This window comes from Channa argus, chromosome 18 (genome assembly GCF_033026475.1).
Source record: "Channa argus isolate prfri chromosome 18, Channa argus male v1.0, whole genome shotgun sequence".
Lineage (NCBI taxonomy): Eukaryota > Metazoa > Chordata > Actinopteri > Anabantiformes > Channidae > Channa > Channa argus.
In genome coordinates, this window is record NC_090214.1 from 1,248,727 (window position 1) to 1,267,854 (window position 19,128).

Here is a 19,128-nt window from a genome sequence, read left to right on the forward strand (position 1 = left end):
CCAGCAGAAAACCCCCCCAAAAAATAATAAATCAAACAAGTTTGGACAAACGTACCTGCAGATTGGCACAAGTGGAGAACATACAAGCGCTGTCCATTGGTTTTATGGCATTGCCATGTAGAGAAGGAGCAGGTTTGGGGATGGACGGCGGCTGGGCGGGGGGTAAGATGGTGGACGAGGGTTCGGTTACGAAAAGCGTCCCTCCCTCTGAGCCGTAACTGAACGACTGGATCGCGTTTTCTGTGAGAGGAGACAGAACAGAGAAGGATCATCAGCCTACGCTGCATAGTTACAGTGTGACACCAAAATGAGTCGCTCATTTCACCTGCTGCCTTTCTGCTAATGCTGGAAAGCAGACAGGACATTTAGAACTGGTTTTGTTGGCGTGGCCAGAGTGAAGCGCACGCTCAGAACAGGGACACATTTGGACAATGATTTAAAAGGTTTGCAATTTAAATTGTTTTTCTAAAGTGTTTGTTCAGTGTCAGAAATGTAACTTATCTCCCATTTTTACCTCCAAAGAGTCCTAACCAGCACAAGTCCAACTTTTTCAGGAATTATCTGCCTGGTTGCAACTGCTACCAAATTCTATTGCATCATAAAATCTGAAACCACCTTACAATTGATCATAATAATAAAATGCTTGAATTTAAAATAATTGAAAGTGATTTAATTGGTTCTCTATGTGCTGAGAGTGTCATGTTTCTGACACCTTGTCAGCAGCTGCTTACCAGGCGACACACACCATTAATGTTGTTCTCATTCACATATTCGACTGTTTCACACAACTGAATGAAAATGAACCGTGAAACAATAACCAGCTTTAATGATGAAAGTACTGATGGTAAATCAACAAGACATCATGTGATAAAATGGACATAAATCCAGATGAATGACAGTAGGTCCATTGTGTGTTCAGCTGCTGCTCCATCCGTCACCGAGCAGCTTGATACTGGAAGATTCAAGACAAAAAAATGTGAACATTTAAGATTCACTCAGGAAACTGATATAAACAAGCTGTAGTGGGGACGTGGCCGACTGGCAGTGACTGGATCTGAGTCTTTACACACTGTGATTCAATCTGCTCTATGTCAACAAACATGGTCCAATGTGGTCTGATCATATTCACCATCACAGTTACAGTAACCCAGCAGTGGAAGAAGGACTCTGATCATTTACTTAAGTAAAAATACTGTATGAAACAATCAGCTGTAAGTGTCGCCTGTTCAGTCACAGACTTTCTGGTGTCTGACTTCCAGCCTCCAGGGACATAAGTTCTGGATTTGACATTTCTGGCACTGAACACTTCATAAACACTATTGAACCATTAACATACAGCTTATTATCTCCAAAAACCTTTTAAATTTTGAGTGAAACACCTTTTAAATCATTGTCCAAATGTGCCCAAAAAAAAATCTAGATCCCCGACAGCAAGTCTTCCACAGTAGGTCAGACCGATCAGAACGTCTCACATTCTGTGGCCGGAGTCCAGTAATGTTTAATACATGAAAAATTATACAGTGTATTGACGTGGTTTCTCTTTGCCACAGGCTCACATGGATATGGATGTGTGGCGTGTGTCTGCAGAGGACAGACTGTTTGTCGATGCAGGAGGTGAAGTTGTAGCGAGGTCAGTGTTCTCTACATGACGTATCTGGAGATGTGCAGCACATCGTCTCACACTTTTCTTTCCTGAGTGTCCTGTTTAACTGCCACTGTCCACCACTGTGGACACCAGGTCTCAACCCTCAAACAAACCTTCAACACCAGCACTTTGCCAAAAGGTCCCAACTCGCTTGGAAAAAACCTTCAACTAAGTAACAAATACAAGTGCGCACACACACACACACACAGTAAGGACTCACTCAGGCAGGTGTTGTGGGTGAAGTCCTGGTGGAAGGTGTCACACTGCCGCTCCTGACTGCCAGTGCCCCTGCAGCTGCACCACAGGCTGATGGTGATGTTGGACGGACTGCTGTCGCTGTAGTTGGGTGTCACATCTGAGCCTGAGACACAAAGGAGGACGGAGTTAATATCGGGGAGGAACTGAATCACTAGGGACTGTTTCCAGAGAACATCAGCATCTTCCCGTCAACGTGCCGACGTGCGTCTGTGGCCACGTTAATTCTTGCATCACGGCAGCAGCCATGTTGTTTTAGCCTCTGAACGCGGGAAGATTGCCCTTTGTTCTTGTACACACAAGTTCAATCCCCGGATCCTCCGGTCACATGTCGAAGTGTCCTCGAGCAAGATACAAACCCCAACTTAGTTGCTCCCAGTGAGTGTTGGCCAGCTGCATAGCAGCTCCCCCATTGGTGTGTGAGTGTGTGTGTGTGAGTGTAAAGCGCTTTGAGTACGGACCATTTTCCATTTACTACGAAAAACAAAACAACTGATTTTAGGCACAAAATACCTAAAGAAATTGCGAGCTAGTAAAAGTGTTTCAGCCTGTGGAATTTGGTCCTTATAAAGAATGTGTTGTTAACATCAATGCTGGGCTGCGGGGGCCATCTTGTGAGATTATCCTGCCTTCCTGAGGCCATTCTGAAAACGCTGATGCAGTGGGTCAGTAGAGCAGTGCTGCTTTATCTTTGGACGTCCAACTGTGCTCCGATCAGCACGTCTTACGCCGAGACACTGGGAATTTTAGTAGCAACAATATTTATTTCCAAACATTGTTGCTACTTATTGCAATTTAATTTCTCCACTTAGGGAACCTTTCCTCCTCTTCATCATCAGATATGAACGGCACAGGATGGTGCCTGCTCCCACCCAACACAATGAGTCCAGAGGTCTCGTGTCTCACACTGCGTCTGTGGACTTACTGGGCTTCAACACAGGATACACTGGGACGAGTACAAGCTAAATGCATTTATTAATTTAGTTGTTTCTACAACAAACAGTTGCACGATGATCAGCTGCTTAACGTGGAAACATTTCAGCAACATTTTCTGCTTTACAGTGTCTGTATCATTTAGCTTTTCCTTTAAAGTCAAACTCACCAATAAGGCCGACGTAGGACATGAGGCAGCCGTGATAGTTGTCATGAGGGCAGCTGGTGACCGTGTGAGGCGTCATCTGGCAGTTCATGTGGAAATCAGCAAGCCGAGACCTGCAGTAACAACACAGGAACCAAACCTGTCAGAGTCGCATCAAAATGATACGAGAGGTTGAGACGTCCATTTTTCACAGCTTGTAAAGACCAAACAACAAGACATTACATCACAATGAAGTACGATAAAGTTGTGCAATGGTTTTTATCTGAATGCAGCACAAAATGTAACCAAATGTCAAGGAAACAGTGAACAGGAAGTTTAAATTATTGGTGGTGAAATCTTTTTTTTTCCTGGGTCTGTGATTATATTGCAGCACCAGCTCTGCATTATTGCTGTGTAACGACCTCTTGCAGTGCAATGAAAACCTATCAAACCCTCCTGGAAGTGGATTCATGCAGCACTTTGGGAGATTATCTCTGCATTTCGTCCACATGTCCTGCAGTAGCCACCACATCATGTGTATGTTAATTCATGGGAACCTGTCACAGGCAATAAGTGTACAGCTGCTGAGCTTCAGCCACTGCCTGTCCTAGTTTTGCTTTGCACCATACTGTCTCGTCTCTTCCTTATCTGGCTCCTCATTAATGCTTCCGCCTGTCTGCTGCCTCGTTTCTCTTAAATGAGGCGTCTTCTTTGTCACGTTTAGTGTAACACTGCGACGTGTTGGTGAGAGAACAGGAAATAAGAGGAAAAATGTGGAATGGTCAGATCAATGCGGTGGAAGAAATCTGAATCCATCACTGTGTGTTTGTGGACAAAGGCCGTTTTCATCAAGACACTTTGTCTGGTCCTCACAATTTACGGGATTAAATTGTTGCTTTTAGAGTTAAGACAGACGTGTCCACACACACAAAGTGCCTTCATTCTTTAAACTTTCTATATTATGTAACGGTAACTGCCATCAACACGTCATCAGCAGAGGCTTAACGTCCTGTGAGATGTGAGGTAGAGCCTCCATGGATCTGACTTGAGACAGTTTCTTATATGAACAATGTCGGGAGAAAAATCATTGTGCTGCACAAGCTCACAGAGTAACACACACTCTGCACCAGTGCAGAGTGTGAGTAGCTCACAGCTAAAGTCTGGATGATGCTGGACGCGTGTCTCACATCTCCTCCAATGCATGTGTCAGAAGATGAGAGGCACTTTTTTACCTAAGTGACCTAAACCTTACAGGTCATCTGTCAACTGTTATTGTCATTTGCATGGAAATGTATTGTTTGTCTGCATAAATGTGTCCATTCCTGAATAAATGGAATCTTTTGGAGAGTAAAACTAATCCTAAAGGGTAAAGGGTAACTAATTATCAGGGTTTGAAGTTTAGGTGACCAACTGGTAAAACCTTTTGGTGGAGAACATGAATTCATACGCGGAAAATGATGCGTGTGATGTGTCAGTATGAATTAGCTGAACACTGAACACCAGCAAATCCTGCCGGATTCAACCTACATTTCTCTACGGGTGATGAGTTTCCACTACTTTAGAAAGATGCTTCTTGCAGTATTGATACGCCAACACCAATCAAATTCAAATGAGGTTTTCATTCACAGAGCCCTCGTACATCTTTACTAAGAAGAGAACAAACCCTGACTAAGAACCTGCTCCTCAGGTCTGTGTTGCGTTGCATGTTTGGAAACACATGTCCTGCATGTGAAGCACACGGGACACATGGAAGGGAGGAACGTCACACTGGATGAGAGGAGATTTAATCACTGGAAAACAAGCAAAGATCCTGATAAAAGCCAACATGATGCTCTACAAAACAACTTTTGCCTGAAGGTCGAGTGTCACAGCGACAGAGCTGATAACACAGGCTGATGACAGGTACAAACAATATTGATGGTTTGGTGAAAATGTAACAAACATTCAGAACAGCTTCAGTTCACTGCAGCTTCACATCCAGGAAACGTGTGTATGCCAGTGTAATGTCCTCTAAATTGGTGTGGGACTGCATGACACATACGTGACAGTGTTTGTGTTCGTCTGTCTGTTGGCTAATAATGTTTGACAGGTCTGAGTGCTGCGCATTTGACTTTCACACAGAGGTCAGTGTGTGTGTGGACTTGACTAATCCTGCCAACGACGTCAGCTCTGGACAAAAGACACGGCCATAATCCACAGTGACAAACAACACACATTTCCCTCCAGTCGCTCTCCTACTTTCTGTTTTTCTGTGACACACACACACACAGACGATGACACCTTCCCCCTCGGCTTGTCATGGCAGATTGCAGTGTGAGGTAGTGACTCAGATGGTTGAGGATCTGACCGCTGGGGAGTTGTGTTTGTGTTTGGCAGCAAATTGCTTTAAAAGGAAGACGAACAGAGAGCTCAGTCACATGTGACTGATCTTAAAGGACAATTCTGCCATCTGTACATATGTCAGACAGAGTCATTTATGTCCTATACTTCTGCCAACCATTATATGAAGATTACTGTTTTTGACGAGGATTTGAAGTATCGTGTGTCTTGGCTTGACAGTCAACCTTCTGACTTTTTGTAGAGCAACATGTTGGCTTTTACTGTCATCAGTTGTTTAAAAGTGAGATGAACAAGTTCAGGGTGAGACGTTAGGCTGAGAGGTGCTGTTGTTTAAAGTCAGTATTCTCCATAAGCGATGCGGGAATTAAACCATAAAGACAGAGCTGGGTATCAAATATGAATCATTTAAGTAACCTAATGAAAGCCAAACCAGATTTCAGTGTTTTATTGTATTTGTAACACGGCACCCGTCAAAGTCACCAAAGCAAAATAAAATGCCTTTCGTTTGGAGGAACGTGAGCACTGAGCTTTCAGTCCCTGCAGGGATTCTAACAAATCCAGCAGATTTTGCGTTGCCTTGCAATTTTATTCAATCGCTGCATATTTGACCTACACACTGTATTGTCTCCAAACGTGTCCCATGGGACACCAGAAGTGCAGCTAATGAAAGCTACATGTTGTTACTTTGTTAAAGTAAAAGCTGCTCACAAAGGGAACAGACAGGTTGATTTTTAACCAGAAGACAGGAAATGTCATGTTTCGACGACGTCGCTATAATTCTCGAGTGTCAGGGAGCTGCTATAAATAAACAGGTACTTCCACGAAAGACGGTGCAGAGCGACTTCTTGGTGTTCTGCACCTTTATACCACAAAACAAACCTGAAGAATACGAGTCAAATCAATGGGACAGAGGCTGTAACCCCTCACTCCAAATACTTAACACTGTAGGTATTTTTTTTATTGTCATCTTATTACCCGGTTTTTCCTCACAGTTTGCTTATTTCTATCAAGTAATGACGAATATGTGTCCATAGGTGCTGTGGAAGTACTCTGTTGTCCTGAGTAAGTACACAGTAAGTTTTTGGTACCTTCCATAGTTAGTTGGGGCTGTAATCTAAAGTGTTACCGGTGAGTTTAAATTAATTATATGAAAGATTTTGACTCTTTGCAATTTTTTTACCTGCTTCTACAATTAGTTGCAAAAGTACATGGAAACATTAGATTTACTGTAAATTCATAGTAAAGCTATCCTGATATCAGGCAACTCGTCGTTCACCGAAATACAGCTGGGATCAGTTTTAAACCCACGAACAAGTAGAAGTGTTGCTCATTTAACCTGCAGTAGTAGTGAAAGGACTAAAACATACAAAAACAGAACGATCCCTGAAACTATTACAGGCCTTAATGTTGTCCTTGTTCTGCTTTAGTCATATCTTATTTAAATATGTTTGTTTTTCACGCAGTTTGGACCAGAGTCAAATGTAATTCAGAGGAAACCCGATGGGTCGGAGACAGTACAGTACATCTTCTCCCCCTCACTTGATGATTAGTTTAGATGAAACTTTAACGAGCACCATGGGGAGATGGGGAAGCTCAGGCAGCATTTGATCAAGCGGTTTCAGATTCACATTGAAGCACTGAGCTTCTGCTCGGACTTTGTCTCCAGCTCCACCAGCATCCGCCTCTGACCTCCATTTGTCACTGCTACTAACTGGATCACAGACAATCAAGGTGCATTGTTTAAAGATCAACTGGTGTCTGATTCTGTCATTAGTGGTAATATGATAAGAATTGTACAACATCGGAGACTCAATTTAATCCTTCCCTGAGACTATCGACTGGACTGGGATGAACCTTGAAGCTCAACCAGGTTTTATAAAGTTAAGCAGTTTTAAGACTGTCCCTGCATGTCGACTGCATTACAATGTGTAACTGCAAAATAAGGGTGTGTGTGTTGTGAAGCAGATCTATGTTTCTACACTGTAAAATCCAAACATCTTTTAGTGTCCACATACATGAGGTACAGTTCTCCTCGGTTTTATATATTGTAGTTGTAAAGTTGCCAGTATTTTCACCCTGCAATTTAATAATCGATCACTCAAACTGTCTAAATGGAGCAGAGTACTTTTGTGTCACAGCACAAGCCAAACAGAGTGTGACCAAAAGAAACAGGAGCAGAATTATGTGAGAAGGTCGGACAGAAGGTGGCCCGCAGTCGAGTGTGAAGAGGCTGGGATGAGAGTCTCTGCTGGACAACTGTGGATTGCTCCCCTCGGGTTTCACCAAGTGAAGACGTTTAAGGATCTCAGGGTGATGGGAGGATTGGTGCAGCATCGTTATGCTGAACTGTGATAAAGAGGCAGCTGAACCAGATAAGCACAGGTCTTAAATAAATTTTAGTCTATGTTCCAACCTTCATCTATGGTCACGAGTACTAGTAGAAATAGTAGTTTTTGAATTAATCAACATGAAAACTAAAGAGCTTTCTACGGGGAAAAAACCAACAACTAATCAACCAATCTGGATCTGAGAAAAGATGGAACGATGGCACATTGTACAATGTCCTGTAATTATCCTGGAACAGAAAGCCGGTGCACTGAGCCACATCCAGCAAAGGAAAACAACAGGGGCTGAGGAGAAAACCCCCAAAACTAGAGTCAGTGACATCAGCAATCCATCATGTGAAAAAACGTCCTGAGCAGAGATTCAGAGTCGGTATCGCAAGGTGGAAAAAAACATCATCTTATTTCCATCTTTTGACCTCAGTGAACAGCAGAAACTAATGAACTGGCCTTGGCGGGACGTTACTTTGAGCTCAGGATGCCCCCTGGGCCCCTTCCACTGGATGCTTTCCGGGCATTTCCAACTGCTATGAGACCACGAGCTGGACCCAGATTATATATCTCTGCTAGCTTGAGAGAACCTTGAGAGTCCTTCGCAGGAGCTGGACTATGCTGACAAACTCCAGGCAGGTGGCAGAACATGGATGGATGGAAATTGAAATGTCTAAACATGGAGGAAATCCACTCCCACTCACGGCTACAGTACTTGTTGTCATCATATTTCCACACATGGAAAATGGCGTCGAGCCTGTGCAGCATGTAGCACACACTCCGTTATGCTGGTGTAGTCACTGTGCTCGGGAGAAGGTGAAGAATATTAAAATCAAATTACAGCCTGGCTGAGTCTAAACGGCCTTATTACTGCACAGCACACGCAGAATGACAGGGACACACATACACACTGCTGTAAATACTCACAAACACATTTCAGCCACATGTTCTGCTTCATTATAGCGTGTGATCATTCACATATACTGAATGTCCATGTGAGAGGAGTCTGCTGTCTGTCTCCGTCTTTGTCTCTTTGACCTCCACTCATCAGTCACGGTGTAACGGACTCACAGATCCCTCGAGTGGTATTCAATTATCATGTCTGCATTAACAGGATAAACAAGACGCACCAACCCAGAAAGACACACGCTGCCACCTTCTCTGCCAAAATCAGACAGAGCAACTAAAAAAAAGGCACAAAATCAGTAAAAATAGACCAAAACAATAGACAAAAACTATTAAAAAGACAAAATTAACAAAATATACAGAAAAATTTTGGAGACTTCTTTTAACAGAAGAGCGTCAATTTCTGGATGTTCCAGATATCATACGCCATTTAGAAATAATCAATCCATCTTCGTATGTGACTGTGGATAAACTGCCACACTGTGCCTTTAATGCTCACTTCTTCTAATTGTGACCACATGGTGGTTTCATCTCATTTTACTCATAGTGTGAACACTTTACTTCTCCTGGAGACAAATCTGAAATATTAAAATGTCTACGGTGACACGGGTCACCTTGACAAATTAATGAAGTTAAAAATACATGAACCCATCAAAATGGCTGAACTCCAGAATTCTTCCCAGGTGTTGGGGAAGAACTACTGCATGAAGTGAATAACAGTGACGGTCTTGTTACAACGGCAGCTGTCGGGGGGTCGGATATATTACACAGCTAATGACCAGTCAGTTTGTGGCTCAGAGCATCTCAACAGCAGCTCTTTCCTGATATTCAGGGGTCAGTATCTACCAAATGTGGTCTTACAGACAGGGTCTCTGGCATCCAAACCTCAGCCCGACTGGTCTCATTTGTGGATTTTGTTTTTTGTAGAAGAAGAATATTCGTCATTGAGCACATATGTAACAATGACATTCTTCTCTGCATTTAAACCACACAGGTGTCTCACTCAGGGAAACATCTGGTGTGTGGGCTGGGATTTGATGCTTCAGGCTTCTGCTTCCCATCCAATTCCCACTGAGCCACCAGGCCGCCGGTTTAAGCACAGATGCTGAAAGCTTTAGTTCTCACAGGTGGGAGAACACACAGGGCATCACTACGTTCACTGCAGGTCAGTGGAACGTATCTGCAGCTAGTGGCAGTGTGACTCTCTGGGTGATGTTCTGCTGAGAAACCTTGGGTCCAGGAATCGTGTGGGGGTTTCCACTAACATGTGCCCCCTACTTAAACACTGTTACAGAGCCAACACCCCTGTTCATGACAGAAGTCAATATTCCCTGAATGCACTGGACAGGTGACAGATGCCACAGTGAAAAAACGGGTCAGAAATGGTTTGAGGAGCATAATACAATATTTAGATCTCAAGCCAAAAGCCCCTTTCACACATGCACTGGGATCCTGAAATCGTCCTTATTTTGTTTGGAGTAGATGTGAGACACGCTTCCAGCATCATCCAGACTTTAGCTGTGAGCTCACTGGTGCAGAGTGTGTGTTACTCTGTGAGCTTGTGCAGCACAATGATTTTTCTCCTGACATTGTTCATATGAGAAACTGTCTCAAGTCAGATCCACGGAGGCTCTACCTCACATCTCACAGGACGTTAAGCCTCTGCTGCTGACGTGTTGATGGCAGTTACCAAAGGACACTTTCTGAGGTGTGGTGGTGAGGTTTTTTTGTATTTTTTCCACACACACACACAAAAAAAGTAAGAGCTGATAAAAATGGCAAATCAAACCACCAGCACACAGTTTCAGTTCCACTTAAAGTCTCTAGCAGGGCTGTGTTTTCTTCTGTGCCAGGTTTTGTATAGAATAATAACCACGATATCTGTCGTTAGTTTGGCCAAAACTCCGGCAACATTATATCGGTGGAGTCATCTTTCAACTACAGATCAAAGCTGCATTGATTTGTGTCAAAACCTAAACGGCTTCACTTTGCTGTAGCTCCTGCATTCAAACGTGTTTGTGCACGTTACAGTGCGTCTCCAGGCCAAGCATCCAATTATACTGTGCACAAACAACACAATACTTTGCAGCAGCAGCTAGCAGACCACTGTTAACCTAATCTTTGATTGACTGTGTCATTTTTCTGTACATTACATGAGAAGTGTGTGTGGGAAGGTCTCGCTGAAGGTATTAGTTGAGATCTGTTGAGCCTCGACGTGCATCTGTCACATTTTCTCCCATCTTCATGTAAATGTGTGTGTACATGTGTCTGTGTTTAGTGATTAGCTGCTTTGGTTTGTTCTCTTTAATTAACAGTCCCTGAGTGGGACCCCTCATTTGCACATTCACATATTTGCATACGTTATGAGCTGCTGCTTGCTGCTCTTCGTCAGCATCAGGAGAGATTACACCCTCGGTCACACGTCGGGTTTCACGGCTTTCTGCTCCACCTCTGTTGGGTTATCCTGCCTGTTTGCCCCTTCAAAGAGTCATTCCTCACGTGTCATCACTGCTGTAAAGACCCACAGAGAGGAAATTGGGGGGGGGGGGGGGGGTTCTTTTGTGTAAACTCTTAGACATGCAGCAACAAACGGAGTTAGTGAGAAGGCCTGTTGTTGCATTGTTGGTGTGCTGGGTGACCTACAAAAAAAGAGGCAGCTATTTCCATCACACCACCACCTCACCTCACTGACCGAGTAATGGAGCGATGCCGGCGCTAGATTGGCTTCCGTGCCTTAAAAACACCGCTCGGCTGCTGCTGCCGGGTTTGGGAAGGCAGTTTAGCTCAGCACAGCTCAGTGCACAGCCCTGTGTGTTTGCATACATACCGCCGACATTAGTGCTACAGTTCTCAGCTTGATGGGGGTCAAACAGAAGCAGACGCCCATAAATCTTCACATCTGCAAGATGCGTCCTGATGGGAACCTTCAACAGGTCTGTTACGAGTTAATCTGTGTGTTCTGTGTCTGAAGGTTTTACAGGGTCAGTTCACACAAGCCAATAAAGTGGATATTTCCAAGAGCTATGATCTGCAGTCCACAAATGCAAAGACTGTCTCTCCAAACTATTATAATGTGTTAAGCTGCATCGCAGCCACAGCTCCACTTCTGTCACTAAACTTTTAAAATCATCATTGAGTCAAACTGTTGTACTTCATAATGCTGAACACACACACACACACACACACACACACACACACACACACACACACACACACACACACACACACACACACTGCAGTTTATTTTGACTTCTGCTGCCACAAATACTCAATAGAGACCAAAAAAGGAAGAATCCACTGCTGCAAATAGTCCCACAAATAAACAGGTTGCTCCTGTTAGTTAGTTACCAAAGTAATGACAGCACTGAACTTTTCAACAATTTGGACAAAGTCAGTCTATGCTCAGGAAAACATGAATGTCGGAACAAGATGTCAGAGTGACACAATAAAAAGTTGAGATAATTCAGGTTTGACCACAGCGATGGACTAACAAACAAATTGACTGGTTGAAGTTTCCGTCCAAATGTAGCACAAATTCAAACAAAGTTTACAGCAAAGCAAAGGAAAGAATAAACGAATTTATGTTTCCATCTCATGTTTTTGTGAGAGTCTGAGTCGGCTGAGGTCAGAGCAGAGAAAGAGGATGCAACGAGATAAGGGGATTAAAAGAGCTGCAGTCAAAGCTCAAAAGATGGAAAACCATAGAAAGGCTGAACAACACGGTAACAGAACTCTGTGTTACTGTGTTACAAATACAGGTGTGTCTGCTTCTGTTCTGTTTCCTCTCCACCGTCCACTTCCTCTCTGTCATGCACACAAAGTTAGTTGGTGCAAAAAAAGACAACAACAAAAGAAAGTGACCACTGGATCCAAAATGGGTCCAGAGAAACCACAGACCGTTTCTCTTTGACACCGTTGTGGTCTCTGGCTCAGCAGCGTCAGAGTCCAACTCTGCTGAGGTTATTTTGAGTGTGGGAAGCAGCACTGATGCTAAAAAGCAGAGCTGTCTCGAGCTGTCCTTGTCCATTTCCACCTACTTCACCTGCATGTGCAGCCTGCAGAGATGCTACAGCTGTTTGAAGCACAACTTAACTCACAGGATTTTAAAACTATCTGTGCTTCTTTATCTCCATGAAGAGCTGAGGGAATAAAACTCTGACATGTAACACAATGGTCAGACTTACTAAAGGCTTTAAGTTGGTTTGTTAGAGATATGATGGAGAATCTATTCACTTTTCTTTGGTTTTCTAGGACATTCTGGACATTCAAGCTATTCACTTTGTCCTCAGTCCACTAACAAATAACCAGACTGTGACCACTGTGATAATTACAGGTCAAAAGCAAAATCACAATCTCTCAATTGCTGTTTCTCAGTCATTTACAGGCAACAATTTTCATTCCAGCAGAGCAGTAACTTTACATCAATCAGCGGGAGAAGACGAACTCCGTCTCTCTGATAATTAAAGGACTTTGAAGCAGAAATACACTCAAAGTAATCAGCAACACTTTAACCAGCTGTGTGTGTGTGTGTGTGTGTCCTGTGGCTGCATGGAAAAGACTGAACAAAGTCAAAACCATTTATTAAATGTGTATACTGTAAACTCTTCCTTCCACAGGGGTAAATGTTTGCAGAGCTGCAGGATTTAGTCAGGCACTTAACTCACTGCTTGGTCTGGGGATGTCCCGATACCTGTACTGAGTACAAGTACCAGTACTTACATTTGAGTCTCCGTTTTGCTTCTAGTATTAGTTGCTGGACACTAAAGTCTTCAGTCAATTGAAGTTGAGCAAATCCTGCATGTTCCTCTGCCAAACAAAGAGCTGAAAAAAATAAATACATTTAAATGAAAACGTAAAAGATGAACACAGCACAGATTTAGGATGAGATCCTGGATGAAGGAGACTGCAGAGTCTACACAGGAATACAATGTTTTAAATATTCTTGAGAAACATAACTGTCAGTAACTAGCTCTTAAGACTTGAGCAGTGCAGAGTTTGTATTCAGCTTTACTTTTGTCGTCATCCATTATTATCATAGACATTCTTCCAGCTCCACCTGCATGTGGAGGTCAACGTGGTAGTTTTATGAATACAAGTACACAAAAGCAGGATCTGGCCTGATGGACAGCGGGACGTCCGCAGTAGTAAGACCAGTGTGTCCACTGGTGTTGACTCTTTTCTGGATTCCAGAAATGTGCATTTAAGCTGTATTTTTTAGTTCCACAGTTTAATGTGCATCAGTAGCTCAGTTACTGGGATCAAAAAAATGACAAACGAAGAATTAGGTGTAAAAACCAAAATGTTCCAAGCTGTTTTCTCAATGTCACAACAACCTCTAATTTAAATTTCAGCTCATCTGCTGATCAGTTTGTTTCCAGGTTGTCGACACTAATTAGGCGGCTTCGTTAATGTTAATGTTGATTTATTCAGTAGCTTTCACCCACCACAGCTATCAAACTCCTGTTCTGTGGAACCAGCTCCTAGTTTGGATTCAGCTTAGAAGACTAGGCTCCTTTAAAAAAAAAAAAAAAAAAAAAAAAAAAACTTGGTTCAGGTTCTATAATAGCAGGTGTAAATATTATTGCTTATTTCTCCATTTGTACCATTGCTGAGTATCATTTCAGGAAATTACAGTTTTGGGTTTTGGTTTTAAACACTTCCTAATTAAAGTTTTTCATGCAAATATTAACTTTTAGAGACCCACGAGCTATAAAGTGCAGACAAACTCACATTACATACATTTAGTCTCTAATTGTCTTGTAGCTGCAGAGTGGGAACCTGCAAAGTGAACATTTCCCCCACAGTTCTCATTGTAAATGAACTGCAGGTGTGATTGTGCTCTTTATTTGAAATGCAAATAGACATTTTTAAGAGCTTTGGTCCAAAAACCTTTCGGGCTCTCTGTAGGTTTCTCACACATTACTCGTGATAAAACCATATTTAATTACGCTGCCTGTCAATCAGAGCAGCCCCTGAGCAGTCACGTCCTCCTGCCTGCTCATATCCACGGCGGGGAAGGAGACGCCCTCAGAGGCTGTCAGGACCCAAAGGACCTGTGGGACCTGTGATTATGCTTCTGTCTTCTCTCCAGCTCAAGTTAATAGAGGCTAAAGTGAAAAAAAAAAAAACCTACATTGGATTATTTTTACAGGCAATCAGACATGATTCATGCTTCATGCATGATATCGAGGCGAAGCAGTTAGTGCCACAGAGTGTACTGGTGTCCAGCTGAGGGCTGGAAGTGAATGCTGTGGGTTTGGGGGGGTGGGGGGCTGGGACGGAGCTCGTTGGGACTTTTTTGATTGGGTGGTGGTGGTGGTGGTCGATGGGCTCTGCAGTGCTGCTGTTGTGTTATTCTCAGTTACAGATATTGATTTGTCTCTTCTTTCCTGTAACTTGCACATGCTTTTTCAGACGCACATCTTCTCAGTGGGAGAAACACAAAGAAGTAGTTTGTGCAGCAGCAGAAAGTCACAAACAAGAAGCCTGCAGGGCCTTTATAACAGCAGTGTGTGTGTAGGCTGATTATCTAAAGGCAGGTCTTTCATCACACTCTCATTCTGGTTTCTGCTTGCTTTGTGTTGATGCTGTAGAGATACTGTTCAACACCAACACCATGTTCACAAAGTCCAGGTACAAAGGATTCTGGGTTTGGTTTAGTCACCACTGACCACTAAAGACACCGAAAAACTAATCAGCCTACGTGTGTCTCTGAGCTTCCTAAACTGGACCATACAAAGAGATCCTGTGTAACTGGTCAAGTGTTTTCAAGAACACAACTACACGGGCTGAGTCTGTGACACATAAAAATCTGTTGCATTATGGCTAAAATAACAGAATTTAGTACTCCGGCCTCTAAAGCTTCGGAGTGGTAAATGCAGTACGGGTCAGAGCACAGCACGCATTTTCCTGCGATAATGTGAATACGCCTGAGTGAAACCAGAACTTCTGGGTTGTGTTGTTAAAAAAAAAAGAACAACTCTCAAAGAATCACATTGACTTTTGGAACAATACTTTCTCAAAAGTATGATACATGGTTAATCTTTAGCAACATTAAATATACATAAACACACTGGGTAGGAAAGGTTGTACACTGTCACATGACATGGAAACAGCTGGTAAAGAAAATCTCAATATCCCTATTAATAATAAAATATTTAATATTTTATTTCAGGTCACTGTATGGAAGGAGCTACAATAACAAACAGGCCGTATGAACAGAGCACAACAATAAGCAAAAAAATCCCTACAAAGTCCAAACTGCCTAATAAGGTAAAAAGTTACTGTGAGAAATCACAAAGACTAAAGTGTATTACATAATCTTTAGTCATGATTTGAAGAGACAAAGAGTCCAGAGAAGGGGGCAGTGTGACTAAATGTTAGTCATACGTGCAGAAGGTTCGGAAAGAAAGTGTAGAAGGAGGAGTACGGCAAGCGTTATATGACTGTAGGAGCTCTGAAAGGTTATGAAGGTCTTTGAACGTAAAGAGGAGAATTTTAAAATAAATACGATATTTGATGGGAAGCCAGTGGAGCTGTTGAAGAGTGGTGGAGCATGACAACCCACAGACCGAGGAGCTGATGATTGACTATAGGAAAAAGAAAACAGACATTCCCCCACTGATCATCATAAGCGAGAGAGGGGGGATCTGCTGCCTGAGAGAAGAACTTCAGGCTTATTACCGTAGTTTATTTCATGTAAGCATTTAATAAGACTGGGAGGTGGAACAGCAGAGTCAGGTTTGGGGGACATATAAAGTTACGTATCGTCTGCATAGCAGTGGAAGTGAATACCACACTCCTTGAAAATATGGCCAAGGGGGAGGAGACAGATTAAAATCAAGAGAGGGCCGAGGGCAGAGCCTTGTGGGACACCACTAATTTCAATCTGCTCTGAAAACCGTGTCTTGCACGTCACATGTAAAATGACAATCATCCCGTCACGTGTAGAACAAACATCTTCTAGTCACCACACGTGGCCTGTATGAAGCCAACAGAAATGACATAAACCACAATGCAGACTGAACATGGTCCCGTCACCATAGGAGTTGAATTATTTGATACCTGCTGTATCTCACGAATTATCCTGTGGTTCAGTTCATGGAGCTTTGACTGCAGGTCTGTGTTGGTACTTACACTAAAAAGAGGTTAAAATCAAATCAACTAAAAAGGTAAATGACTAAAAATAAAAACTGAAATACTTGTTTATTACTTTAAGCAGCTCTGGAGACTAATGAGCAGCTAATTTCCATTTCTACTCTGATATCCTCTATTAACTGTCTATTTCTGGAAACATTTTCTGACCTATGCTCATTATCAGAAGACCCCACGTACTGTAAACTCCACTAATCAGCCTTTATTTCTTCCCATTACAGCAGAAAAGAACAACTTTGACAGAATGCGGCAGAACAAAAAAGGAGTTTAAAAGTGCTTTGTATAACGAGTTTCTGGGTGAATATCATAAAATTAGAAATTGAGTTTGTATGTGAGTGTTAAACATCACAGTGAGCAACAGAAGAATGTTGGGGACAGGGTCAACAAAAGACTGAAAAGAGAAGCTCAGTTTGTCAGAAGCAAAGATGGTGGTGATGTTCATCACTGAAAATAAAATACACATTCAAGGCCTTGAGAATAATCTTTATCAATGTAAAATGACAAAGAATTTGGCGGTTTCATCATTATCATTAATATTATCAATAAGACATTTAGAGAATAAGGTCTCTGTAACAAGGGACTATTAAACAATACTGAATGGATGGATCCTTGGTTCCTCACGGTCTGACGAGTAAACATCTGAAATTCCATTTGGAAACGATGGACCTCTGTGCTGAAGAGAAGAGGAACCATCTGACTTGTTCTCAGTGCATTAGTGCACACAGCATGGGGACCTGAACATCTGGGAGGGCTCCACTAATGCTGACAACCAGTTTGGTCCTGCAAACTAACCCATGCAGACTCTGCTTTACGATCCTAATTCTGCTGCAGTGACTTTTTTTCTGTCCATCGTGAGTCCAACAAGGGTGCAGTGATAAATCAGTGAAGTAGTCTTTGAGGCTCATTCATCTGTGATTAAAAGGGTCTATTAAGTGCTAAGCCTTCACCCTGAAGACTGAACTCTGCTGCTGACATGCTTACACACTTCTTATACACATACACACACCGAAGTCCACAAAATAAACCTGAATGAGACGAAGAAGAATGGTACAGTTTGACCTCAGCACCCACACACACAGAGGCTTTCATGTGCTGATGAACACCTCAACGTTTTGAAAGAAATCAATTAAAGCAATCGTCTGTGCAGTTACAGACACAGACACTCACTTGTTTGCCCTCAAGGTGCAAGAAACATTTGGGAGAAGAACCGTTGGATGGGAGGATAAAAGAATTATTCACATTTAGCTCATCATTTGCTGAGGCTGGTTCAGGCTTTGTGAAGGAAAAAATGGGTGGGGGGCTGGAGGGGATCAGAGCAGTTCTAAAACCTCGGCCTTGGTCACAAGGTGGCTGTACTGAAAATACTGCAGCAGAAAAACGCCAGACAGACAGGAAGTGATACAACATGAGCTACAGTGGATGAAAAACATGGAGCTGCTGTAAATGATAAAAGCGCTTTACAATGTTGCTTCTCATTCACCCATTCACACACACACACACACACACACACACACAGGTGGCTGCCATGCAAGGTGCTCAGCTGACCTACAGGAATCAACTTAAGGTTCAGTGTCTTGCCTGACGACGCATTAACACGTAGCTGGGACCGGGGATCAAACCACTGACCCTGTGGTCAATGGAAGACTGCATTACCAACTGATCTACATCCACTGTGCATGTGGAGCAGAGGATCGAGCAGAACTCATTTTATTCTTTCCAGTCCAACCAAGATCGGCTACCAGTGTCTAGTGAATATTACTAGTGTTCATCGGCATTTTGTTCATAATTTATAATTATTTCGCTCATATTATTACAGATAGTAAAAAAACATCCTTGACATCTTTGCAGCACGTTAGCCCACAACCCAGAAATATTTATTTTACCGTTATAAATGACAAAGAAACGCACACAATTCTTGAATTTATGAGACTGAAAATTAAGATAAATTAATTTTAGGAATAATCAACATCAATGTTCTCCCACCAATAATCAATGTTAATTTGAGCATATGTCCAGCTGCCACAAACACCAAAAATCAAATATGGCTCAATCTGCTGCTGATAATATCCCAACATATGCACGATTTCTTCAGTTTGTTTGATTAGAACTACAACGAGCAGCTGTTTTAGGGAACGACATACGCTACCTGCTCCCTCCACGAATTTAAAAGCGTTTGCAGCAACAAATTGTGATGCGTTCAGGGAGGCAGCGTTTCCCACTCGGCCTCGCTCAGCTTGGCCACACTAAAAACACCCAGACAAACAGAGTAATGGCTTTTGCTATCGAATGCTGAGATAAAGTGAAGGGGGTCAACTCCATAGTAACACTGGCCCTGGAGAGTCTCCTCACTTTGGCCTGGAGGCTGATGCAGGAATGATGAACCAGTGCAGAGTGTAACATGCTGATTTGTACGTTGC

General features: G+C 42.7%; 1 protein-coding gene across 4 annotated transcripts in view; it reads right to left on the reverse strand.

The window, feature by feature from the left end:
- The window catches only part of gfra2b (GDNF family receptor alpha 2b), a 97,282-nt gene that overhangs the window by 14,003 nt on the left and 64,151 nt on the right, over window positions 1-19,128 (reverse strand). For 3 of the 4 annotated variants that reach the window (XM_067484672.1, XM_067484675.1, XM_067484673.1), the window contains exons 6-8: window positions 3,003-3,112; window positions 1,866-2,006; window positions 56-240 (exon numbers count right to left, since the gene is read on the reverse strand). In XM_067484672.1, coding sequence (XP_067340773.1) covers window positions 56-240; window positions 1,866-2,006; window positions 3,003-3,112 — 436 coding nt within the window. The remainder of the gene's footprint in view (window positions 1-55; window positions 241-1,865; window positions 2,007-3,002; window positions 3,113-19,128) is intronic. The other variant, XM_067484674.1, reaches the window with a different exon arrangement.